This window comes from Pundamilia nyererei, unplaced genomic scaffold, assembly GCF_000239375.1.
Source record: "Pundamilia nyererei isolate P.nyererei 1_Seehausen unplaced genomic scaffold, PunNye1.0 scaffold00007, whole genome shotgun sequence".
NCBI classification, from domain to species: Eukaryota; Metazoa; Chordata; class Actinopteri; order Cichliformes; family Cichlidae; genus Pundamilia; species Pundamilia nyererei.
The window spans coordinates 3,991,889-4,019,584 of NW_005187408.1; the positions used below are offsets into that span (position 1 = coordinate 3,991,889).

The window sequence follows — 27,696 nt, forward strand, 5'->3', positions numbered from 1 at the left end:
TCGTCATCACTTTTGTGGGAAAAGACGAGAGAGACGACAAAATCCGTAAACGCATCAGCAACTCACATCTAGACACATTAATTAAACCCTATTGTGAAGGAGAGTGAAGTATCATGTTTGCTGTTTAATGTAATGCTGCCAGTTAAATATCCTATCACGTTACACCACAGGCTTTTCTTCTCTTCTGTGAAAACAGCACGAGAGTCATTCGGTCACAAGGGGCAGCATTTTGCCTGCATTAGACTGGGAGATAGCCAGCTCACCACACTATTTAAAGCCCTTTCACAGGCAGTAGTGAGGAGAACGTCCAGATTGCTCAGCTCAGTAGCAGCATCTCACAGTTACAGTAAGTAATGTCTTTGATGTTGTCTTTAAGGTTTTGAGTTTGTGTGGGGACGAATTTAACATTTAATGACGATTAGATATGGAATATTTTACTCTTTAGAAAGTATGTAGAGTGCTGTTTCAATTGATTAAATATATGACTATATATATTTGATCTCTGGTTTTATTAGCAGCGGATATGGAAATGTCAGCTATCCCACAAGCCTGCACACTTCATTATGTTCTTCGTCCATTAGAGTTCATTATTTATGTAACAATGAATACTGCAACATACAGAAGCTGTTTTTAATCCACTTGTTATTTCTCCACTCTCCAATCTACTCGTTATTTTTTAAGATAGTGTTAAAAATTCACCCTCTGAAGTAAACACAATTTGTGAGGGTAATGCTAGTCTATTCAGTTTAAATGTGAACAATGTGCACTCATGCAAGGATCTCCTTGTTAAAATTAAATATACCTCCCGCTTGTTTCCGGATTGTTTGGAAAATGTGTTTACCAGTGCCTATTAGTGCACTTCCTGAAAACCATCTGCAAACTAAATAAGCAAATCAATTAGAGAAACCAATGGCACTTATTTACCGCAGTTGCCTGATAATGACAGGGAGGGGGATATGCAGTGGGGTCGTTATCTAAGTCGCCAAATTAGAAGGAAATGAGGTGACGCCGTCTTGGACTGTAATATGATGTTTTATCAGGACCACAGACCACAAGACATGAAATATCAATGACTTGTATGGTAGAGGTAATGGACTCAAGTATTCAGATCAGTGAAGGTAGTGCTGAAATATTGATGGGCGATCATGACTCATAATGCAAACTGCAAATCTGCCAATAAATGCAAATCCAAGTGTTGGATGTTTCGAGCATTACTTTACAACCCCCAGAATAAAAAGTCTTCATTAGCCTTCATTTTCATAAAGAGACTAGTTTAGTATGTTAGTAGCATCTTTCATTGATTAAGTGCATGCGATGTTACTTTAGTGCTTTAGTTAAACACAAATTATACTCATGTTGTTAAAAATCATCACAGGTGGTGTGACATGTTTTCCAGAAACAGTTGCACTTACAGTACTTTTATGTATGTAAAGAATTGAAACTAAACCTTTACCGTGATGTAAATATGCTTGCGCTTTGGAATGCATGCTTTTTAAAAAATATTTGAATAATAAAAAAAACAAAACAAATGCAAGTAACGAATAGAAGACCATATTATTAAATATGATTAAATATGCATACATATGCTAAGTGTGTCTTAAGTACAGCATCTTAGACACTCATCCTTTCATCCACCCATTAGTCCGGCTTGAAGCTATCCCAGCAGCCAAAGGGCAAGAGGCCAGTCCATCACAGGCCTACGCGATTTAAGTGTTTATTTATTATTATATTGCTCTAATGATATATCAATAGCATACTAAGGGCATTATTAGTGTACCAAACTATACTAACTAAAAGCTGTAAATTAAATTAAACCCTATAAATAACCTATGAAAATGAACTCAGTGATCATTTTTGACTTGCTGATATTTGAAGTGGTGTCTTTATGTTTTAGTGCTTAAACTTTTGGATCAGGTTGTTACTGACTGAGCATTAGTCAGTGTGTATAAAACACCAACAAAATGTGCAAATCAAACAGTAAAACGTAGCTGCTGCTCTGACCCGAGGAACAACATCAGCGCACGGCAAATAACGTAGGTGAAGGAGATTTGCAGTGAAGATTCTCAATAGTAATTTGCTCACCAGAAAAAAAATGCCATTTATTGTTTGGCCTTTCGATGGGACTGAAGGCAATAAAATTACAAGGTCTATCTCAATCTCACTCACCCAGGACCACGCAAGGACATCTGGGACTGGCTCAAACAAGCTGACCTGCAGCTGCGGAGGACATAATTGCTTTCTTCAAGTGCAGGGCTTCAACCCCCGCCACAAAGACTCAACGGATGTGAATGCCCTTCTGGGTAAAGACAATGTCCTGTGCCCATGTCCCCTCTAAACATTAGAAGCCTGTGCATTAAGGTTTTATTTGCGCTATCTATCACATTACGCTCTAAGTTCTTCTAGCTTGCTAAGTAGGCTTGCTCATCTGTGGCTTGATTGAAATTATGGCATCTTTCTATCTGTGTTTTCAATCTGCTGCTGTCATGTGCATCAGCTTGCACAGGTGTGAGCGCTGGGGTTCACATGCACACATGTCACTGCTTTCTTTGTTTTTATTAGGGCTCATGTCCACAGAGTCTCAGCTAAGTGATGAACTTCAGCAGGGATGTGGCACGGCAAAACAGTTGTTATACATATGTGATAGAGGATGACGATCCAGGCCTGGCAAATCGAAATATATTTGAGGTGAGGGGAAAAAACTTACTGAAAAAAATATGCATGTCTGTAAAAAACGTTTTCAAAAACTTACTTATTTCTGCCACAAGTATTCACAATATGAGAAGGTTTATGTAACTCGGATTAATCCCAGCCCAGTGTATCCTTAAGGAGGAGGTTAAGGAGGCCTAAACAATTCTAGTATTACATAATAATAATATTACATGAGTTTTCAACGAATTGGATTGTAAAGTCTGTTTTTATACAAAACTAACAAATGGCCGTTATATCATACTCCAGTGATTATATCAGAAGGCACACAAGAATAGTTTGAAATGCCTTCTAGCATAGTGTGTTCTTTGGTAAAACACACTTTGAACAAACTAGAAAGCAGAAAAATCAACTGTTCTGTATTCTTTGTGTTATATTACTCTATATAATATCATCTAGTTGGCTGAGAAGGGTGACCTAGCTCTCCTGGAGAACCTAGTGAAGAAGAGCCCAGAGGTCCTCAGTGAAAAAGATGAATGTGGAGCCAGTCCCCTTCATCACGCTGCTGCAGGGGGACACATCACCCTCATTCAATTCATCTCCACTGTCACAGATGCACAGGGTAAGTGCACCTAAGTCATCGATCACAAGACATGCAACATGTTTTGTGACTCGGCGTAATTTCATTTCTAAAGTTACTGCATGGAAGAGGGACATTATTTTTGCATATTATATCTGATACATACGCATACAAACCTTTCTGCATATGCTCTTGTATCGTCTCTTAGTCCTGAACAGCTGTGATGAGCAGGGCAATGTGCCCCTTCACTGGGCAGTGGAGAGGAACAAGGCAGAGAGCTGCAAGGCTCTTTTGGACCTGGGGGCTAACCCCAACATCCTCAACACTGCCCTCCTGTCCCCCCTGCACTTGGCTGTCAGCCATGGACACAGCAACCTGGTGGGGGTGAGAAGGCTGATACGGCACAGTTGATGTAATAATTTAAAGGACAGGAAGTGTGTTTTTCTCTTGAATTCCTGTAGTTAACAAGGTCAACGCAGAGCATTCTAGCACTTTATTATACAGCACTCAACTAAGGGTGTAAATCCCCTGTGATTAAATGTAATTTCTGTGTATGTTATTATATTTAGATGCAAATAGTTAAAGGTAGGTAAACTACAATAAACGGTAAAAAAAAAATTGTTGTTTTTTTGCAGGAATTAAAGTAAATTTAAGTAGTGTGATAATTTTAATTACAGTATAAACAAATTTTAAAAAATTTAGCTGGTAATTTAGTCAAATAACAAACAATATTTTCCCACATTACATCTTATGTACTGTACTTTTTGGGGCATTGTGGAATGGCTAAACCTTGTCTTTTTGTGTCTTTATTTAATCTTTATTACGTTGATGAGCTTGATGGATTTTCTATTATTCAATTGCCCGTTTTTACTTATGCTGTACTTTAATTAGTTACTGTTTTTATATCTCTTTCATGAAGGTGCTGCTGTCCTACAGCAGTACAGACTGCAATCTAAAGGGAGACCTTGGAAACACCCCACTGATGCTGGCTTGTTCCCTTAATAACTGTGAGGCTCTTAGCATGTTGGTATGTACGAGGCTCCACGTTGTACCGCGTACCTACACCTTACTGCAAATGATAACTGTGAACTCATCATGTAGCTTCCTTTTGCTGCAGCTTTGCTTCTGACAAAAGACCATGTCTCTTTGTTTTGCCTTCTCATCCATTCATATATCCATCAAAGTTAAAGCATGGAGCGAAGCTTTGCCAACAGAACAAGCTTGGCCATTTCGCCATGCACGCTGCTGCCTTCGCAGGTGCAAAGAAAGCCATGGAAGTCATTCTCAAGGCTGGTATGATGAAAGAAAAATGCTATCATCAAAAACTCAAAGTGCTGACAGCAATGAAAATGTTTTTTTACAAGGCCAAGCAGCATATTAAGCTGGTAGATTACCCCCCCCCCCCTCCAGATAAGCACTTGGGGTATTTTCTGTAGGCTAGACATCACAAATGATAGTATGTTTATCCACAGTGGGAGGTCTGTTTGGTAACTTTGGTGCTTTTGGACAAAGTTTAGCAAGACCTTAAAATATTTAGGACATTTGTGTGCTGTCTTTTTTTTTTTTTGCACAGCCCATGTTAAATATACACATTACTCATTACATCTGCCTGCTAAAAACAAAACAAGAAAGCCACTAAAAGTCAAAGACGGAGTTGGTCATAAGAAACTGCCATTATGGAAATTTTCACTGCATTTCACGTTCAAGATATAAAAACAATTTATTGAATTCTGTCCTGACAGGAGAGGAGTTAGGCCACTCGGCTGTGTGCCACATGAACTATTTAGACAAGACCAAGAGCAGCCCCCTGCATCTGGCTGTACGTGGTGGGAATATCGAGACCATCCGCCTCTGCATTGCTACTGGAGCCAAAGTTGACCAGCAACAGGTACTTCTATTATAAAAGATAACAAGATGTAAATCACTACATGGCCTTTTCATAAACCGTCTCAAAAAGACTGGGCATACATTCATTTGATTTTCACCACTGTTTTTACCTACTACTCAGAATGCCATAGCCAGATCACACATTTTGGTTTTCACCCCTACTCTGCCAGATTTGCATTGCTTTTTAAACAAACCTGGATTCCAACACTTGTAAAACACGTTGTCACCAGAGGGTCGCCTTCTTTGTACTGTTAGAACCCGTCAGTCTTATCACACCCATCTGGGAGTGATCGTTATGTCTTGCCCTGGGCTAGTGGCCAGAGCTACATCAGCAGTAGCGAGTACAGTAATAGCTTCGGTTGGCCAAATTGATACAAATTACATCCACTTACACTGTGAAGCTGAGTGGAGTGATCACTGGCCTCCTCCTGCCAGTCCTGGTTATCTCATTAAAGGCTTGTGTTACAGTCCCCAGTGTTCAGCCAAGAAGTCTGGGACTTACTTTGCTAATGTTACACAGAGGAAACTTGCAGGATTTCTTTGTGTGAATCACGCATGAGTATACTTATTCATATTCTGTTTGTGCCAGTTTACATCGCTGCAGGTTTATAAAAATCTCCGCAGGGTTTCTGTATGCAGCAGACATAACTGTGTGTGATGAACTTGTAAATTTGCATCATATTCCGCATTCATCACTTGTAATGTATCCATGTTTGTCGGACTCTAGAACGACAGGTCTACACCGCTTCATTTGGCCTGCACCCAGGGTGCTCTTGAGGTCATCAAACTGATGCTGTCTTCTGTTGAGCGAGTTGAAGATATCATCAATCTCACTGATGGTGCATGTCAGACCCCTCTACACAGGTGGGTCTCTCCTTGTCTTGACAACAAAACCCAGTGTATTTAATCAAATAATTAATTGTTAAAGAGAATATACTCAGTATAAACGAAATCAATACTGATCAAGTAAATTTCATTTGACCAGATTCTTTAAGTCTAATGTTTTACATTGTACTTATGTAACAAAATTACATAGAACATTTAAATCGATTCAGATTATTTAAAGTCAGCATTTGGGGCATAAATATTTTTTGAGTGTGTTGATAAAACTTAATAATGCAGCTGCATGTGGTTATGTAGACTTTGTAGGCTGATAGTAGCCATCACAAACTGTCAAAGATGGGCATAGGCATCATAACCACACTCAGTGAGGGGTAGAAACCAAAGGCGCTCGGCCAGAAGACTGTGACAGCAACTTCTTTGCAAATTGCTTTTCTGTAGAATTCAAAATTGGTGCCTTTTTGAAATGCAAATTTCATTGTTGACAAAATGCAAAGCATCCTGACCATGCTGACCCGTGAGAGAGCAGAGAGTTGCTGAGACTCCAGAATGGAAAATAAACAATATCTTATTAACTGTATCTCAGCATTCAATTTTAAATTAATCTCCATAGACAAGAGCACATATATATTCTGTTCCTTGTGCTGAACAGTCAGTGAACGAGAGCACAAAAGGGCAAGTTTCCACTATTTCCTAATTCTAGTTCATAATTTTATTGGTGGACATTGTTTTAATTAAAATGATCTTTGTTGCGATACCAATGAAGTTGTGTAGATATGCAATATTGCAATTGCTACTCATTTGCTTGCTCATGCTATATAAAGACCACTTTATCTGCATCATATCAACAGTAAAACACATCTGCAAACAAGATAATTAGATATAAACTCCTTATGCTTGGCAACGACAAGCCTGAGGAAAGCGATAATGATATAATTACATAATAAAGATTTGCTTCCCATCCACATAGATTTTATCTAAAAGCTATTTGTGTTGGCACTGACAGTAGCAGAACAAAGGACAAAGGTCCTCCCTCTGTGTTTTCATTCTTATTTGGACGCCATTGCTGTGATGTGGAGTGAAATAATACCACAAAAGGCCTTTTAAGCACAATAGAAATATGTCGTCTGGTATCTGGATGATCAAGTATACTTCAGTCCATCATTTAGTTGTGGGGGAAATCATCCACATAAGTCTCTTTCTTAATGGAGAACACAAACACTTAGTCATTAAAGTGTGTCAACAAAGGGAAGCCGTACAACCCTGAAGATAAAAGTGTGACAATAAAGGGAAATCTGGCTATTATGTTGCCGAATGAGAACTAAATCATCCTCACTGCTTATCTGACAGCATGAGTAAGACCTTGACTCACAAAGTAGTGCGCTGAACGGCTGGTTTACAACAACTGTGTTTACTTTTCCAGGGCAACAATATTTGATCACACGGAGCTGGCGGAGTACCTAATTTCTCTGGTAAATAAGACACACATGAATACACACAAATGCCACGCAGCTGTTACACACATGACATGTCCGGTTTTATTATCAGATATTTTCTGATTGATTTTTTATCCTTCGGTGCATCAAACCGACACAAACATTATAAAAACAGCAGTCCCCCCCCACATATGCTGAAATCTAAAAGGCAAATAAACTGTGAATCTCTATTCACTGCAGGTTGGATTTCAATTAGTAAAATCTTCCACTCGACTATGTTTGTTCCCATTGCTACAATCAAACAATATTTGCTATTTTAAATACACTCCTGAGTAAATATTACAGGTGCTGCCCATTGCTTGTGGACCACCTGTCACCATCTGTTGCACTTTGATGGTTCTAATAGAATGGTGTTGCTAGGTAGGAAGCGTAGTCCAAGTTTATTTCAAGTCTACTCTTTTAGATGCGGCAAGCAGTAGATGAACCTTAGTGTGTTTATCTCAAAAACTATAAAACTATAAAACAGTGGTCTGCACGGGGTGTGGTTCATGAAATGTTCATTTCGTTTAGGTGCTATTTTAGTTCCCCGTCTAAAAACGTTTTTCTCGCTATGGCACATGTGCATATATTTGTGGAAATCTCAGATAGAGGTGTGCAAAAGCAGGTTCTCGTGTTTACCCTAACTATAGAGCCCTGCTCAATTTGTAAGTTTGCTCACTTCCAAAGAAATGAACCATGTCTAATTTTTATGGTAGTTTCATTCTACTCTGGAATGATACTACTAGTATCAGCCAGAAATCCAAAACACACATTACATAAACGTTATGAACTGATTTGGATGTCAGCATTGATCGCCAAACAAAACATGACATAGTATGGAAAGACTGGCTGCCATGGAGAGTTTCTATAAAGAGGCCCACTCCTCTTTATAGAAACTCTCCATGGCCTTATTCTTCTTAAGCCACTCCTTTGTTGCTTGGTTGTTTGTTTGATGGGTTGATGACCTATCATCAATCCATCTTTGGTGTTCTGGCTGAAGGACGGAGGTTCATGGCCCGGTCCATTTGTCCGTCAGTGCAGTTAAATTGTCCTGTACCCTTAGCAGAAAAACCAAAGCATAATGCTTCCACCTCCGTGCTTGACTGTGATGTTCTTTGAGTCATACTCAGCATTTCTCCTCCTCCAAACATGGTGTTTATAGTTGATGGCATAGAGCTCGAATTTGTTTTCATCTGACAACACCACTTTCAATCGCTAGAAAACTTAAAACGAGGCCATTCATGTAGCTTCTCGAGCAGGGGGACCTTGCAGGTAGTGTGTTACCGTTGATGTTTTTGGTGACTGTGGTCCCAGCTCCCTTTAGATCATTAACCAGTCCCTGATCCAGCACCTTTCTCGTGATCATCCTTATCCCACGAGGCAAGATCTTGCATGCAGTTACAGACCAAGGGTGACTGATGGTTATTTTATATTTCTCCCTTTTCTGAATAATAGCACTGATGGTTTTGTGGCCCATTCAGCCTTGTGCAGGTCTACAATCTTGTCCCTGATGTCCTTTGGCAGCTGTTTGGTCTTGTCTATGTTGGTGGAGAAGCTGAAATGGAAGAAAGCAATTCTGTGGAGAATTGTGCTCTATATACATAACGCATTCAGGAGTATCTGTAATTGTTGGATTGCTGGATTGATTTATTGTTGTTTTTGTGCCAGATGGGTGGCACACAGCCAATCGTATTTCACTCAGTTAGATTCAAATCAATTTATATCTTTTATGTTACTTGTTTGTTCTTGAGTTTTGGTTGATAGTTTGCCTCTCTCCATTAAAATGAGACTACCATCATTTCTTTGTAATTTAGTTCATTTAAAATTCAGCATGGGATCAAATTGTTTCCCCACTGTTTACTTCTTCTGCTATCATTACAAAATATCACCTGTTGGTCTGATTTGGTGAAGCTAAGTTAATGAAATTTGTTTAAAAGGACTTTTAAATGTGTTCGCTGATCCTCTTAAAACTGAGAATACTGTGGGGGTGTATTCATTGCTAATGTGCACACAATGCTTTTCATTTGTGTGCTAAAATTAAAGAGGTAACTTTAAAGCTGTAATGCATTCTATCTTCAGGGTGCAGACATTAACAGCACCGACTGCAAGGGAAACTCTCCTTTGCTGCTGGCTACGAGCTGTGGAGCATGGAAAACTGTGGCTCTGCTGCTGTCAAAAGGTGAGCTAAAGTAAATGACTTCTCCACCAGTAGTGCTCATATAATTTGCCTGATAATAAAGGTTGTAAACACTTATGCAAATGTTAATGATTTTTTTAGGAGCCAACGTTAACGTGAGAGACAAATGTGGCTGTAACTTTCTCCACCTGGCCATTCTGCAGCCAAAGGGCCTGAAAAACCTCCCGGAAGAAGTACTGCAGGTACTGCCAATCAGTCGGTAGCTTATTAAATGCACTGAATGCTGCTAAAACAAAAATGTCATTAAGTGGCTGGAATCTAATTACTGCACTGTCCTTGATCAGCTTGCCTGGAGCCTTCAAAAGTTGCGTGCTTTCAAAGCCAGCTGATCGAAGTTCATTACACTCTCGCCAAAGCCATATAGTCCTTTAAACACTGTGAGCTTTTTCCTGAAGCTACATCACTGTTACAGCTTTCAAAATGATACACAAAGACAGACCGTGTGAGAATAGCAGATCACAATAATTTTGTAGTTTCTGTTCGAGTATGGATAACTGTCAATTTTGTCATGTGCATAAAATATAGCATTTCAATTTTTTGCATTGCTTAGTATGCACTTGTGGCCACTTTGTTAGGTACAGTTTCTAGATTCAAAAAGGTGCTGGAAACATTCGTCAGAGATTTGGGTCCATATTGACATGACAGCATTACACAGTTTCCGCAGATCTGCTCCCTTCCTCTCACAAATTCTCAACTCTACCATCAAAATACTGCGGAAGGAATTGATATTCATTAGATGTTTTTTCACTCTTCTCTTGTCCAATTTTTGTTGAGCCTGTGTAAATTATATCCTCAGTTTCCTGTGCTTAGCTGACAGGAGTGGGACCCGATGTGGTCCTCTGCTGCTGTAGCTCACCTGCTTGAAGGCTCAACACAAACATACCTCACTTGTAACAAATGATTATTTGAGTTATTGTCACCTTCCTATCATCTCAAAGAAGTCTAGCTATTCTCCTCTGACCTCTGCCATCAACATGGCATTTTCTCTCAGAGAACTGTCATTCACCAGATATTTTCTCTCTTCTCTGTAAAACCTAGAGATGCTTGTGCGGGGAAAATCCCAGTAGTTCATCTGTCTCTGAAACACTCAAACCAGCCCGCCTGGCACCAAAAAACTCATTCAAAATCACTTAAATCACATTTCTTCCCCATTTCTGATGCTTAGTTTGAACTTCAGCAGGTTACCTTGGTCATGTCTACATGACTGAATGTGCTGAGTTGTTGCTATGTGGTTGGCTGATTAGATATGTCGAATAATAAGCAGTTGAACAGGTGTACCTAAGTGGTCGCCTGTGATTGTACAGTAAGAATGAAGTAGATGTGTTCATAATGCATTGGATTTTAGCTCAACAGTGTGAAGGCACTTTTAAGCTGTGAGGATAACGATGGCTGCACCCCACTCCACTACGCCTGCAGACTGGGAATCCACGACTCAGTGAAGAACATGCTGGGCCTCTCGGGGCAACTTGGACTCGCATGCAAGTCCAAGGACAAGAAGTCTGCCCTGCACTTCGCTGCTCAGTAAGACTTAACATAGCATAGATTTTCACTCAGTTACACAAACTTTGGAAATGGATTTGTTCAAACAAATGCAAAGTCATGGCTGTTGAAATTAATCAGATGATATTGACCACTGTATGATGGATGATGTGTAGCATATAAATCGTTTCTGTTTGTTAATTTCAAGTACAATTTTTAGCTGTAATATCACCTAGTGCTGTGTGCCAGTGTAACTCCAGTGTTATTGTAAAACACTATATGTAGCTGTTACATCCACACAGAATTTCAAAGGTAGCTATCCATCCATCTGTCCATGCATGTATAAACAAGTATTGGCCTCTTTCCTGCTTTCTTAGTGTTTTGCATATTTGTCACGCTTACATGTTTCAGGTCATCAAGCAAATTTTAATACTAGACAAAGATCATTTGAGTAAATACAAAATGCAGTTTTTAAATAATGATTTTTTTTATTAAGGGAAAGAAAAAAGGTATCCAAACCTGTGCTGTGAAAAAGTAATTTTCCTCTAAACCTAATAACTGGATGTCTGTGAAGGTTCTCAGTCATCCAGGTCATCGTAGTCAAAGGAGCTTGCTAAGAAAAGCATCTGGACTTTTCTTTGCAAGCTCCTTTGACTAATAACTGGATGTGCAAGAACTGCAAGAACTGTCTTTCACATCACTGTGGAGGAATTTTGGATCACTCTTTTTTACAGACCTTTTTTAATTCAGTCGCATTGGACACTACCAGCGCCTCGTTTAACTGTGGGTATGATGTTCTTTTTATCAAGTGCAGTATTCATTTTACATATGGGACAAAAACTTTCCAAGAAGTTCATCTTCTGTCTCGTTAGTCCTCGAATATTTCCCAAAAGTCTGGGGGATCACCAAGATGTTTTTTGGCAAATGTGAGACGAGCGTTTGTGCTATTTTTGGTTAGCAGTGGTTTTCACCTTTGAAACCTTTTGCCCAATCTTATTGTTGAATCATGAACTCTGACCCTAACTTAGGCAAGTGAGATCTTCAGTTCTTTAGTTGTTTTGGATTCTTATCTGACCTCCTGGATGAGTAATCAGTGCACCCTTGGAGTAATTCTATTAGGCTAGGCACTCCTGGGAAGATCACCCAGTGTTCCAGGTTTTCTCCATTTGATTGGCTTTGTATTCCTATCCAAACTGAAGAAGTCAGTGACTTTGTTTCTTGTCTGTTCTTGAGTTTCCTTGGATCGTAGCATGATATGTTGCTTTTTGAGATCACTTTGTCAGACAGGCTCTCTTTAAGTGATGATTTGATTCACTAGTTCTGGCAATAATCAGTCCTGTGTGTAGTTAGGACAATTACTCTTTCCACACAGGGCCAGTTTGGTTTGGATAACTCCCCCCCCCCCCCCCCCCCCCCCCCCACTAATAATTGAAATTATCATTTAAAAAGTGCATTTTGTATTTATTCAGGTTATCATTCTCTAATATTTACATTTGTCTTATGATCTGGAACTAAACATAAGCAAAAAACTAAGAAACTTGGAAGGATGGAAATTCTTGTTGGCACTGTACTGTATGTCCATTTGATTTGTAGTCAATCAAATGGACGGACGGATAATAAAACACCATTCCTTACTGTTCAGCTGTATAAAACCTCAATACATTCATGCCCCTAAAAGCTTTTAGAAGATTAATTCAAGTAACATACCTTAAATATTATGTAGTGACCCAAAGGAGCTGTCACAGGAACAGCATTTAATTAGTGAGGCACATGTGAACAAAATGTTACTCACAGTGTTTAATGGGTGGATTTTCAACATTATTATTATAGATTTTTCTATCATGAACACCCATTTCATTAGAACTAGAGGGCAGATGAAGGCCATGCTATGATATCATACCTTAACTCTTACAGAAGCCTCATTCTCTACTGTACAGACAATACTGCTGACCTGCTTAAAAGGTTCAGAGACAACAAAACATAATCTCCCAACTAAATATGTCACTTCTACTTTGTTCTTCTTACCGCTCCAAGCATTTTAAGCCTTTATTGCTACCTAGCCTACAGCCACAGATTCAAACCTGCAACAGTTGCCATGAGTGTCTTACAATAAAATTGTCTACAGGTATGGAGCTCTACCATTTCCCGACAATACAGTGATTTTACTTTTTTTTTTTTTTAAGGTATGGCCGCATCAATACATGTCACAGATTATTAGAGTCCATTACTGACTCTCGTCTGCTAAATGAAGGCGATGAGCGTGGCCTGACTCCACTCCATCTGGCCTCAAAAGAGGGACACACAAAAGTGGTGCAACTGTTGCTGCGCAAAGGAGCTCTCTTCCACAGGTAAAGCCAAACACACGTCGTGTGCACAGAAACATGTAAACGTGCAAGCATAAAAAATACACTGCTCAAAAACATTAAAGGAACATGATGGTTTGAGTGATCGTTTTTTACAGTATACTAACCTGTAGAGAAATGTCCTGTTGACAGTGATTACAAGGGCTGGACTTGTCTGCACCACGCTGCTTCTGAAGGATACACACAAACGATGGATATCCTACTGGCAGCCAATCTCAAGCTGCTGGATAAAACAGATGAGGATGGGGTATTGCTTCCTGTTACTCCAAAACAATTTCACTGTGATCTGTGATATTTATTCTTGAACTAATTAATTTGTCCTGACGATTTTTATACTAGGGTTATTTTTCCAATTTAAACGTTAAAACACAAATAATTGCCATTCACTCCGAATAAGTCATCCGCCCCACACTGTAATGAATCTGAGAAGGTGTGTTCTGTTGTACTGACAGAACTCGGCACTCCACATCGCAGCGAGAGGTGGACACGTGGCTGCGGTCAGGCTGTTGCTGGCCAGGGGGGCGGAGATCATCTTAAACAAGAACCACACTTCATTCCTCCACGAGGCTTTGCAAAATGGGAGAAAAGACGTGGTCAATGCTGTAATTGACTGTGAAAGGTATTTTGTCAATAAAAAAACAAATAGAGCATATTAAAGAGCAAAAAGCTTAAATAATCTTTTCATTTATCCGTGCAATATTTAACTCTTTCTTGGATCTGTAAAAACTATGAATCTCCCACATGTCAGCTACTGATTAGTGGGTTTGTGACAATGAATTTTTTCAGATAGCCCAATCTAATTAGTGAAAGAGGTAGGATAGATTTCTCAAGCTATAAGGGAGCATTTAATCCTCAAGTGACAAACTCACAATCATCAATCACTATTAGGAGTCATGCCATGCCACACAATAAAATGTGGGTAGTAGTGTGAATTGCTATCTGCAGCTGCCTGCAATGTGCCACTGAGAAATATTAAAGTGACTCTACAATCCAGTGGTTATAGTCGTGTCTGTAATCTTATTATTTTTTCTTGCAGGTGTGCTGAAGCTGTAAGTCTGTTCAATCCCGAAAGTAGTCAGCGATGCCCCATACTAGACATGATTGAGTTTCTGCCTGAAACTTACAAGGTTTGCTGCTGGCAAAATAAAGAAATAATAAAATAAAATAAAATCCATGTCATAAATCACTGTATACGGTCATCATAACTCACATCTTTCAGCATTTTTGTGTTGTGTGATCTGTTGTTACTTACTAAAGATTTAATTCCTCGTCACTGTGCCGCTTCTGTCAACAGCATCTTTTGGACCGCAGCATGAGGGAATCTGATGATGACCACAACAGCCCCGATTACCACGTAATCACACAAAACACGCATTAAACATATTGTTTGAAACACTGATCGGGAAAAAGATTAAACAACTCTTTTTGTGGCCTAGATTGAATATGACTTCAAATGGCTCCAAGCTCCGATTGAAGTGAAAGGGCAGATTTACAATGGGAATAAGGTTCAGCCACTGGCCGCTCTCAACGTAAGCAAACCTTTTTTTTTACTCTTTTAACAGCTTCAGAATCCAAATGTTGTACTTCCACATGATTCACAAGCACTCAAGCTCTATTTCTGTCATACATCAGCATCTAATGAGGCTCTGTAGACTTCACCGCTTGCCTTGATAACTTATGGGATCAGGATTGGCCTGTCCCTCCTCAGGGGCAGTGATGACACTTCCTCTATTAATCATTGGAAAGTGACAGTGACAACTACATAGTCGCAGTGTGTGGCCTATTCAGAAATGTTTTTGATTTCTCTACATAGTTTAGTGACGATGACACTTTTATAACGACGTTCATTGTGCCTTTTTTTCCCCACTCTCTTCCTGCCTTGAAAAATCACAAAAGAACATTCAAGCATCCCTGCTGTGATGCCACCACCAGCACTCTGCCCTTAGCACTCATCAGGAATCAAACTTGTCTGATTGGTTGTTGGCAAACAAATAATAGGCTTCTCCTCTGTTCTTGCTACAACCTCCATGTGTTGTTTACATGGTTTCACCGTTACAGACATTCAGCCCACCCTTATCGATATAAATATTGTGAACTAAAAGCTTTTGAGTATGTTACAAGAGAGCAGGTCAAGAGAAACACTAGCTGTAGCCTCTAAAATGGCCAAAAAACAGTTCACCTCTGCAAAACAGAGAATTGCCACCTCCATGAAGGTTGGACATATTATTACAGTGTTACATCTGCATCAATTTCAGCTCGTTGTGCTACCTAAATTGCCAGCAGAGGGTCGTTCAAGCGGGGTTTAATCTGCATGCAAATGTTCACAAATTTGGTGAGTGGCCAAGTCTACCGAGACCTAATAACAGCTTGTGGCAAATCACTGAGGCCAAGATACATTGTGCAATCTTTCCTCCAGTCCTCCGCACAGCAGCCACCCCTTCTTTTCTCGATAGCTTCGCACTATTTGGAAAATTACAACATCTTTCTGTAAATGTTTTAAAAAAATACAGCACCAGTTTACTCCTGCTGATGTCATCGTTTGTTAGGCCGTCAATAACTTGCTGTCAATAAAGAACAGTCAGGGTCAAGAGTCAAGTTTCTCACTGTCTCTGCCCTAAACCCAAACAACAGAGCGGTGGAGCTGGACTATTTCCAGCGCAACCCCTTTGGTTCTGCAGTGAGTACCACTGCTTGTGCAAAATGTGCTGTGTGTACTGACTGTGGGTCATTATTCTGTTACACCTCCTGCAGGCGATGGTGCAGTACAACCGCATCGAGCTCCTCAACCATCCCGTCTGCAAAAAGTATCTGGCAATGAAGTGGTGAGTATTCAGGAGGACTTGGCCCATGACCCATATTTATTTTTACAGATTTATTCACCCTAGTCCAGCTCCAGTTAACATTTTACCTTGACCGTTGGTCCATGGTGTCCTCTGTTTTGTCCACAGGGTTGCTTATGGGAGCATAGCTCATGTGCTCAACATGTTTCTCTATCTGTTGGGCTTGCTGCCCTTAACTCACCTTATAGTGACTCTGAGACCCTCCGTGAACACTAGTGACACGGGCGAGCACAATATCATCATGGTTCCCGTATCTTTCACAGAGGTACTAATGGCTGTTGTGATGAGTAATAATGACTCTGACAGCATTATGAGGAAATTGTGATTGAAAACAAATGATCTGTCGTTCAAATTACTAGAAAAATGCATCTTTACAAATGTGCCATTCAAAGTACGTCTCAACATTTGTTTCACAGCAACGTGTGTCCTTGTCCTTCTGCATGGTGATGGTATTGGTTATGAATATCTACTCGATAGGAAAGGAAGTGGTGCAGATATCACAGCAGGTACTGTCCTCTTATGGAAGTGTCATTACCTCACATAAAACATGTACCCATAAATCTGTGCAGCACCGGGTCTGTGTGGACACACAGGCAATCAAGTGTGATGAATGCATGCCCCCAGATTTAGATTTACAGCCCCTACTGAATAGCAAAAAGTCAGAATGTCACCTCCCTGCTTAAGCTTAGCTGTTAAATTTGAAAAAAACCCCTGATTTTATTCATCTCGTTGCTTCAAAGCGCTGGAAATACTTCACGGATTACTCCAACCAGAGCGACTGGATTTCAGCCATCTTCTCTATACTGTTCGTCGTCCCCCTCATGATCAATGCAGAGGGTTCTTTACACTGGCAAGCGGGGGCCATAGCAGTTTTAAATTCCTGGGTTGGATTTCTCCTTTATCTCCAGAGGTACTATTCACTCTGACTTAAATCCTCCACTTTCTCATAAAGTTGAGGTCACCAACCTGTTTATTCTCCTGATTCCTCAGGTTTGAGGGAGTTGGCATCTATGTTGTGATGTTCGGGGAGATTATGAAGACACTGGTCCGTATTGTATTGCTGTTCTTCTACCTGATGTTGGCTTTCAGTTTGGCCTTCCATGCCCTGATGCTCAATCAGGTATTAAAAGAACGCAGTGATGCATATAACCATACAATTCCCGCAGGATGAAAGGGTATCATCACATTTTCAAAATTTTGCATGTATATCAATGATCTCCAGAGGATTCCTTCAGTAACACGCAGACCTTTTTAATAACATCAGGTCACAATTTTTGTAAGAACATTCCCCTCACCCTTTCTTGTACCATCACACACACCTTAGAAAGCCACCAGAACGCTGTGTTCATGCACCACTGCATATTTTATTGACATGGCTGCTAAAGTCACCTAACTTTAAAACTTCACTGTTGTTCAAAGTTTAGGCCTGCACAAAACACTTGTGGGGATAGAACAATTCTTTAGTGTCCACGCTGGGTACAGAAATGATTAAAACCTAGGCCATCTGGATGTCTGTTATAATACAGTGTTTGTTGCTAACATGCAATCACACGTTGCTGTTCTTTTTGTATCATTAGAGGGAGTTTAACAGCGTGCCGCTCTCTGTGGTACAAACCTTTGTGATGATGGTCGGGGAACTGAACTACCAGAACAACTTCCTGGATGAGTATCTGAATCATCGACTACCTTTTGGTATCCTGACATACTTCATTTTTGTGGTCTTTGTTCTGTTCATGCCAATCCTGCTCGTGAACCTGATGGTAAGCACACCCTGATCCCCAGCTGCATCTTAAAGTAGTTTATGTGGCTATACATTTGGCTTGCATGTTACTATAATAATTTCTGCTCTAGTACTTTGACAGCAATTTTATCTAATCGTGCTCTTGTCATAAGCTTTGTATTTTCAAAGGTCCTAACCAAAGATTCTTTGATTGTGTTGTAGATTGGTTTAGCAGTTGGAGACATTGCTGAAGTTCAAAGAAATGCTGCGCTGAAACGGATAGCCATGCAGGTTTGTATTAAACCAGGTTGTTTTTTTTTAGCATAAAAAATACTTTGGATTTTTTTTTTTTTATTTGCCTTGTTCTTTTTTTGATGTTGTGGTGTTTTGCTCTTGAGCCATTTTAACAAAATGCATGGAGCACTGACACATAATAAGATGATATATATGATATCAATGATATATTCCTCGCCCAAAATCGAACCCTTGACTAAATACCAGCCCTTCTGACCCCAGATTGATCTGCACACCGCTCTGGAAGATAAGCTCCCTCTTTGGTTTATGAAACGAGTTGACAAAAACTCCATTACCATCTATCCCAATCACAGGTGTTCCAGGGTAAGCTAAAAAAAAGAAGATGATGTGAGATGATGTGCAACATGATGATTTATGTCTATAACTTATAGCAGCGAAAGTTTTCTCCTTTATTAAACCTTCACATTTTTGATTGCAGCACTTTCTGAAGAAATTTTTCTATGGTGAAGAGGAAACCAATGAAGTCTGGAATCATCTGCAAGCCAAATCAAAGGCATGCACTTTGATCGAGAATGAGCTCAAAAAGCAGAAGACCAGGTAAGGCATGCACATGAAAGTCAGTTTTCATGTTTCTAAAATCATAAAAGTGTGCAAGCTTATTATTGAGGTAATGGATGAGTATTACAGGCACAATGATCTAGACTGTGCATGCTGAAAGCTAAAGTGGGAATTAAGGAAAAGTAGTTTTTGATGCATGAGCGACCCCTACAGATCCCACTCTGTATCTCTGTTTATATAGTAAGCGCATCAAGTCACCCAGGAGTCTGACCTTCCAGCAGTCTCATTATAAATCTAGGCAAGAGTGAATGAAGTCTGTCACTAAGTGACATGAATTGATTGTTTTGTCTTTGATTTTCTTTTTCCCTGCAGAATGAAAGAGATGTCATGCCTGCTAGAGAAGCAGCACTGCCTCGTAAAGCTCATCATCCAGAAAATGGAGATCGCCTCTGAGGCTGACGAATATGACGGCCCCGTGAACGTCAGAGGGAGCATGTGGCCCGCTTTAGGTCAGGCTAAACCAAGCAGAGAGACTACATCTCGGTGGGTCCCACTGATGAAGGCCATCGAGGCCAGGCGAAAATGAAGACGATGAAACAACACAAAGTGACAACTAAACTCACTGCAAAGTGAATTGTCTCAAAAGACTAGATCTATATGGCATAAAAAGATATTAAATAGGTATAAATGTAATCACTTATATTCCAATTTAACAGCAGCATTCACTATTTCCATGTTGTAACAGTAGTAACAGTTAATTATATTGTTATTAATAGACTTGTCCTAACTTATATGTGGTTCTTGAGACGTTAAATACTTAAAACGATAATATTAATGGTATTATTGCAAAATCCTTCATTGTTGGGTAAAAAAATAACATTTCTTGTCCTGTAGGCTACTTTTAAGTTATACCAGTGAGCTACTGATAAATGATTTTTATAGTGTGCAAGCAGTACTGGCATATTTCTATTACACACTTTTTGTAAAGTGGCTTGAAGTCCAACTCCTGTTCTTTTACTCTATAGATAAGAAGGTTCATCAAACCTAATTTAAGTCTAATTTTTCATTAGATTGACATAATAAACATAGAATTTGTAGCTACAATAACAGTGTGCTTGCATCTATGTATCGTCCATCTGAAATGTGTGCTGTTGCGCCATCTTCTTTGGCTTGTTTCTGTCATTATTATGATGCGCTTTGTCACATCTGCTCTTGTAAAATGGTACACAAATAAACATCATGACATCAACAGAAGCCTACATCGTATATTTTGTCATAAAATTCCAGCACACTGTCGGGCACAACTTGCCAAATAGCATAAAACAATAATAAATACATAAATTAAAAAGGTTATAGAAGTTGATGGTTATAGTCTCTGATTTGTGCGCTTTTCACTCAGCAGCTTAATGTGCTGCAGGCTTCTTCAAAGGCAATCATGGGAATCATAAGTGGCTGGGAGGGAAACTGAGTCAGGCCTGTGACATCATGAGCCCGCACCTGTCTCTCTGGTTTTCCCAGCTTAGGGCTATGATAGAGGTCAAGACCCCTGAAAGTCTTTGCTGACGGACAGATGCTTGCTCTCCCTTCAAGTCAAGTTTTCAGTGTTATTTATTATCGCTGGCCCTGAATCTGATTATTCCCAAGGCAAATACAATAACCATGTAGCCACTTATTTTTTGGACAATATGTTCTTCTTCTTCTCGCTTTCTTTCTTTTTATTGAAGCACAACATGCACAAAATGACAAACGAGCAAAGTTTTATCTCAACCTGTTTCTCGGTGACAGTGAATGAAGCAGCAATGTGAAATATGCATCATACAGCCAATATCTTTCACTGTTAGTTTTTTTTTTTTTTTTTTTTAAAGAGAAACACTGTAAAAAGAAAATTAAATCAGTCAGCAGGATCCTATAACTCGCACCTTCAAGAGTGTCACTCACCTTGCTGACGGATGCAGTGATGGAGGACGAGTTGGCAGCATGCCTGAAGCTCTGACTGTCATACCAGCACAAGTAGAACCTAATATTTCAGAGTCGTGACATATCCAAGGGTGTGCTGAGCAGAGGGATCCCTCAAAGCAGCAGCTGAGCTCTGCTTTTGTGAAAATTGCTTGGAAAAGCAGGATTACAGGAAGCAGAGGAATGTGTCCTTGGATTAAGGAAACATTCTTGCATTATTCTTCTTCTATGACAGAGGAAAATTGTTGGAACTGGTAACAATCAATCATATTACAACTGAGGTTTTTAGTTGTTCAGAAAGGTGTGACTTGAAGCCAACATGCTGGAATAAAGCTTAACCGTCAGGGTACAAGGCGGCATCGGGCCCAGTGCCATACAGTAATTTCCTTATTTTCTCTCATGGCCCCTGCGTGGCTGCAGGGGCTGAGATGTATGCTTGGCCAAAATCAAGCATACATCTCAGCTGCTGTTAAGTAATCCTTGGCAATGCCTGGCTATTGTCATAAAAAATATAAAATTTCACACATATTACGTGGCGTAATAGCAAACAAGGACCTGGGATTTTCTGGGAATATCTTTCTTGACAGACAAAGAGACGGCGCGAGCAGAGAAAGTATGAATCAAAACTTGAAGAGAAAGTGTGGCCATTCAAGTTTCTTCCAAATATTTGTTTGCATTTTTGAAAAGTGTTTGCATCACACTGGAACACAAGTGGTCTTTTTAGTGTTGCACAAAAGTCAGCTTCCCATGGGATCTCAGCAGAGACACTTCTGTCCCTCTTCCCCTCTGATCTACAGCTCAGTCCTCATATCTATCACTGATTAAACCACCAAACCAACGTACAAAAGAAATGCAAATATGGCCGAGACACCCAGTAAAAATATTTGTGATACTACAAGAATGAAGATGGTGCCTCCTTGCCTCTGCCACACCCATGTCATGCCAACGCTCCAGATGTCATGGGAACCAATAACAGCTGGGGCTGGTACACACAGGCTGCGTGTGAAGCGCTGCTCCATCTGCAGAAACCCAATCCCTCTGTGAACGCAGCGAAGGATTAAACACTTTTGATAAGGTCCTCGAGACCAAAACACATCTGTGAGACCACAAACCGGAGGACTTTTTACTGAATATAATGTAGTTGTAATTGTTGCAATGGACTGAACCTAAATCAGGGAATTCATGCTCTCCAATAAATTTAGAATGTTTAAGGAATTTGCAAAAAAAAGAAAAATTATTGCACAAACATCTTTGGATGAACTTCATTGCATCTTTTGCTTTAACTATCTCTGAGGGCAAATAGTTGACAGGACTTAACTTTTTTTTTATTTTTTAATTAAGATGCAAATGAGCAACATGTGTCTTTAACAGTTTACACAACGAGATGGAGTTGTGGTCCCACTGAGGTCATGGTCGCTCGGACAAAAAAGGGGGAGGAGAAATGCTCAGCAAAAAAACTGTGCAGATGCCAAGTCCATGACACTTAAATTAGAGGGATAGCTAGGCCATGTCTCTTTAGACAGAGCTGTCTTTAGGTGGTGCAGATGGTACTGTAGTGAATCAAGGGTTGACGTTTTAGCGCTTCTGTGGGAAATAAGTTCCAGGGTTACCAAATGGAAACTGCAAGGAGGTGCTGACTTGCAGCTTCTCGTCATTTACTTCACTGTTGTCTGTCGTCCACAGTGCCACTCCGGTCTGTTTCCCCAGGCGCAGGTGGAGCAGCCATGTCCACTGGCTCTGCTGCAAGTGATGCCGAGGACGACGAGACACGCCACAAAAGGACTACCGCTGCCTTGGAGGCCACCGCGCGGAAAGTCACCTGCTATAATCCCAGCCGGTACTCGGAGGAGGAGTTGGAAGACGAAGGTGTTGAGGGGAGGATCAAGCAGGAGCACAGACTTTCCAAAGCGCACCAGAGGGAAACGCGACAGTCGCAGAGGAACGCGGCTAACGCCAGGGAGAGGGCGAGGATGAGAGTGCTGAGCAAAGCTTTCTCCAGACTGAAAACCAGCCTGCCCTGGGTGCCAGCGGACACCAAACTTTCCAAACTGGACACCCTTCGTCTCGCTTCTAGCTACATTTCCCACCTTAGGCAGCTTCTGCAGGATGACCGATTCGAGAGCAGATTTGCACACCCTGTCAGTCTGGTATGAATGCCAAACTTTTACAGCCATGACAGAAATCAACTTTTGCTTTTATACTTTTACACATTGCTTCAGCAACTATAAAACTAACTGTCCTCTGCTTCTGGCTTTCAGTATGAACCCTATTGTCATCTTTGCTGACATAACAGAATGCACGATTTTTCCAAAATGAAAGCAATTCTGAATTAACCATTGTCATTCTGAGCAAATGAATTTGTATTCTTCTCCAACAGACCTGGCCATTTATGATGACAGGAAGGTCAGAGGAAGACATCTCATCATCTATGAGACTTTGTGGAGCAACAGCTTAGGCGACACGTCTTCACCCACCAAGCTCAAGCTCTTCTGCTAAAACCTGAAAACAACAACAACAACAATAAAAACAAAAAGGAGGGGCATCAGTTTGACCCCGTTTTAACCACATGCCCTAAACAATGACTGTGAATTTAAAACTATTATGTTTTACTGTGTGCATGTTTGCTGAAATCAGTATTATGTCACATTTACACTGAGTGTAACATCTAATCTTCATTTATGCTTGATTTTTTGTGTGTGTAAAATTTGGATTTAGCAAACGTCTTTAATATCTTTCACCCCATCAGTCTGTGCACAGCATCATTAAACTGTTATATGGCTGAACACACTTTTGATACATTAAACAGTTTCGGCAGCTCGGCCTGTGCATGATGTCCAGTTGCAGTTTGATTCTTTCATTCTGCTCTATGAGCGAATTTTTTTTTAAAAACAAAAGACCTCACAACTTAAAATACTTTCTGCTTTTTGCTAGTTTGGCTTGACACTATGACAGTAACCACAATAATTCACCTGTATTGTAGATCTATTTATTGTATTTGTGTTTTAAAGTCTTTTCATTTGAGACAATGTGAGAATCTGTCTGCATTTATTGTTTCCATAGAAGTTCACCATTTAGCCATATGCATGCATCCATGCATTGAGAACTGCTGGATAATTCGGCACATCTGCAGGAGATGAACATCAGAAAGCGCTCACACGATAAAAAGCAAATTAGAAATGTTGAATATCTGTGCTACTTGCGTAAACAAAACACGTTTTAGAAAGACATGAAAACCTTTTAATTATCAGTGTGTACACATTCTTGATAGATGCACTGAAACTATAAAACCAGGGCAAATATTGGACCCGTCACACACAAACAGGCTCTGTAATGAACTCTAAATGTGACAAAATCTCCAGCGTTGTCACAAAAGGTCCAAATAAGTGGCTCAACCAAACCAAAATGCTAAATTTGTGGTGGTCACAAGGTTAAAGAAATTCTTCTAAGTCCTCATATCAGCTGCCACACATGACTTCTCATTTTTGGCAGCAGGAGGTTGGAAATCTTGAACACCACACCACACAGTGATAATATTCACATTCATATAAGAGTGGTGAAACGTTCAGCGAAAAAATCAATACCGGTAGTCACTGGTAGAATTCCTCAGTAACCTTCTGCACCCCTCCATACATTGCATATCCCTCTTGCGGGAGCACACACACTCATCCAACTCCATGCTTAGTTGGCAGAGAGAATGGATAACGGTGATCTCTTGATCTGGGAGTCATTTTATCCAGTTAAACCCCCCAAAATGATCTCAGCCCATGAGTACAGATGGGCTGAGATCCAAGCCCGGGCAGTCTGGTGGGACAGACTGACAAAACGGTTTAAATGAAAGAGAAAGAGAGAGGGGAGAGGATGAGTTTTCATCAGGTTCATGTAGAGCTGCAGCTGTTGCTGCGTTGGTGAGTTTCCCAGAACTCTGAACTGCTCTCCTGGGAGAAACTGGCCACTCTCTTGGACCCGGACAGCTAATGAGCTGCCTTCTCACACTCACTCCGCCTGTTGTCGTACCATCTACTTAAAAATGTGGCACTGAGGGACAGCATCTTGTAAATGTCTGATGTGCAACTTGACTGCACTGCAAATGAGGTGCCATTAATCAAAGCGTGGCACGTCAACAGAATGATGATATTTGGGCAGTGAGCTGATTCCTTTCCTGAAGTTCCTGAAGGACTGAAGGTTTTTTGGGTTTTTTTGTGTGTTTTTTCACAAACCAAACAATTTGTCTCGGTTTATGTCAACACTGGCCAGAACAAATGAAGACGCCTAATGAGACTTAAGCTGTGTTTTAGAGCTCATGCATTTTGTAAATGTTGCATGAGTGGCATCTAGTGGTGAGGACTGTGAACAAAACACGCAGACGTTTAATTTAATCGCATTTATGAGAGGAAAAAATATTTAAATGTATATTTAAATTTCCATAACTTTGTAGATTGGGTATGAAAGACTCTTTTAGAAAAAGAAAGTCCACAGTTTCCAGGTAAAAATGCTTCTTCTATTGTTGATTTAAATTTACAACCATACACGCACACAGTGACAGTCATTTCTAAGTAAATGGACAATGTCAGTTTGCTTCTTCTGGTTTAATATTGTTAAAAGAAGTGAAATGATTTCATCTCAGCATACAGGATTTGTATGTATTTTAAGAAAAGCAACTCTTTATTAAAGCCATGTCATCTAGTATTGGAGAATAGAATAGAATAGAATAGAATAATCCTTTAATTGTCCCACAAGGGGAAATTTGGTTGTAACAGCAGCAAGAAAAACACATATACAAACAAACAGGACACAGGACACAGAACAGAAACATACACAATATTTTTACACATTTACATCAAGGAAATTAGTTACCAAAAACAGAGTTCTGTACAGTTATTAAAATTAATAAAAATTTAATACAGATAAGAGGCAAACCCAGGTTGTAGTGTGAATCGGTTGATAAAATAGTGCAAGTTACAGTGCTGATGTAAACATGTATGTTTGTTGGGAGCAGTTTTGATTGTACAGTCTGACAGCTGCAGGAAGGAAGGACCTGCGGAAACGCTCCTTCATGCATCGAGGATGCAGCAGTCTGTCACTGAAGGAGCTCTGCAGTTCAGCAGCATTTACATGCATGGGGTGGGAGACTGTCTATCAGAGACGTTATTTTGGCCAGAGTCCTTCTGTCTCCCACCACCTGCACTGGGTCCAGGTAACAAAAGCAGAGACATCAGGAAACATTTTTTGTATGGTGTAAAACTAGAACTGTCAATTATAACAATAGTGACTGGCTTTAGCTGCCTCTGCGTTGTGTTCATGCGGGCACTTGGGCTTTAAAAAGCCACAGTTAATACTGAACCATTTCTGTTCTATCTATTCTAATGGAGTCAGAAGAAGAAGTTAGAAGAGGTAGTTTGTACTTGTTTGTACTAAATCCAAGTGTGTAGAAGTCAATTAAAAAAACAAAAAACAACAAAAAAAGTCCTCAATTCCAATCACCCCTAATTTAATAAAACATCCTAGAAACAGTTAAAGTGACAATACTTTCAATCCTAGAGTGTTCTCGGAAGTCCTTTGCTTTTATAGTTTTTTTTTTCAGTCTTTTCTTTTCTTATTGCAAAGCAGGAAACCCTAAACGCTTCCTCATCTGATAAAGGGTTAAAAATCCAGTTAAAGTGACAATACTTTCAATCCTAGAGTGTTCTCGGAAGTCCTTTGCTTTTATATTTTTTTTTTTCAGTCTTTTCTTTTCTTATTGCAAAGCAGGAAACCCTAAACGCTTCCTCATCTGATAAAGGGTTAAAAATCCAGATGTATTGCTGTAAGGTCAGCTGAATCAGAAATGAAATGAGTCTACTGTCAATCAGAGACTTTTAAATGCATTTATTGTAAACAAAATGTTTGAATATTTATCACCAGCAGAGGTCAGCACATCTTCACGTAAGTCATCAGGGTAAGGCCAGACTGAAAGTCTGACTACCCTCCTAAAATTGTACAGCGTATTTAGAATGATGTTAAATTGATATTACATTGATTTTCAGTGATTTTTCCTTTATTGGTTATTTATTTATTTATTTTTAACAATAATTTAAATGAGAATACACCAGCAGCTCATTTCCTCTCTTGGTTCTCGTTTCCATTCTACACTGAAATATGTATTTCTTCTTTGTCTTATATATATTTTTTATTTAATTTATAATTCTTTAAAATATATCATTAGAATGAACACACTGTTTTGATATAAAATTACCTAATCAGCCATCAAGGCTCAGCACCATCGAGTTTTTTTCTTCTTTTTTTTCCTTTTTTTTGCATGTCTGAAATTTTTTTTAAATTATTTGTAGAAGAATTTCCATGAACAGGAAAGAAGTGTAGGTCCAAAGCCAACATCGGGGGGTTCAGGAAGGCTGCCGTTGTAACTACCCCAAAAACACTGACTTTAGGCCTGCAGACTGCGGGAATCCAGCCTACATGCTTTGACCTTTTCATAACCACAGTCAGCATGTTTGTTGTTCAGAATCAAGTACGCCAATACTGCTAATGAGAAAAGGCATATGCTAATCCCCAACTGTTTAAATCATGCTAATGTACCTGCTTCTCCATGGGGAGATTAGTTCCTCTCCTGTGTCCAAGCTTAATTTAAAAAACAAACCTACAATTGATTAGTTGAGGTGATTTCTGTAATAAAAAATAAAAAAAGTAGTATTTTGTATTATCGGTAATTAGTTCTTAAGATAACTTGCTGTATTCTCATTAGCTTTGATGGTATGCCTATATGTGCCTACATCTCTATGAATACGGATGTGATCTCAGCAACTTCCTTTTTTAAGGTAGTCTCTAAAGTGAGGGAGAAAAAAAGTGTATCTGTTTTCTCTGGTGCGTGAGTGTGAGAGATAGGGGCAGACGCAGCGAGGCGAT

The 27,696-nt window shown here is 39.8% G+C and overlaps 2 protein-coding genes across 2 annotated transcripts; both read left to right on the forward strand.

Moving 5' to 3' along the window:
• Positions 1-285: 285 nt before the first annotated feature.
• On the forward strand, positions 286-19,878 carry trpa1b (transient receptor potential cation channel, subfamily A, member 1b). The gene is made up of 29 exons (XM_005722570.1): positions 286-346; positions 2,171-2,300; positions 2,560-2,685; positions 3,106-3,268; positions 3,435-3,610; positions 4,146-4,253; positions 4,411-4,519; positions 4,969-5,114; positions 5,841-5,977; positions 7,377-7,425; positions 9,508-9,607; positions 9,707-9,807; positions 10,971-11,146; positions 13,288-13,452; positions 13,600-13,714; positions 13,920-14,086; positions 14,504-14,594; positions 14,762-14,821; positions 14,904-14,996; positions 16,219-16,289; positions 16,416-16,572; positions 16,724-16,813; positions 17,048-17,217; positions 17,298-17,427; positions 17,885-18,067; positions 18,250-18,318; positions 18,544-18,645; positions 18,761-18,879; positions 19,213-19,878. The coding sequence occupies exons 3-29, from the start codon at positions 2,590-2,592 to the stop codon at positions 19,424-19,426; spliced, it is 3,357 nt and encodes a 1,118-aa protein (XP_005722627.1). The 5' UTR covers positions 286-346; positions 2,171-2,300; positions 2,560-2,589; the 3' UTR covers positions 19,427-19,878.
• A 2,446-nt stretch (positions 19,879-22,324) lies between these two features.
• On the forward strand, positions 22,325-23,620 carry msc (musculin (activated B-cell factor-1)). Its single transcript, XM_005722572.1, has 2 exons — positions 22,325-22,943; positions 23,174-23,620. Exons 1-2 carry the CDS (start codon positions 22,521-22,523, stop codon positions 23,249-23,251), a joined length of 501 nt encoding a protein of 166 aa, XP_005722629.1. The 5' UTR covers positions 22,325-22,520; the 3' UTR covers positions 23,252-23,620.
• The last annotated feature ends 4,076 nt before the right edge of the window (positions 23,621-27,696 follow it).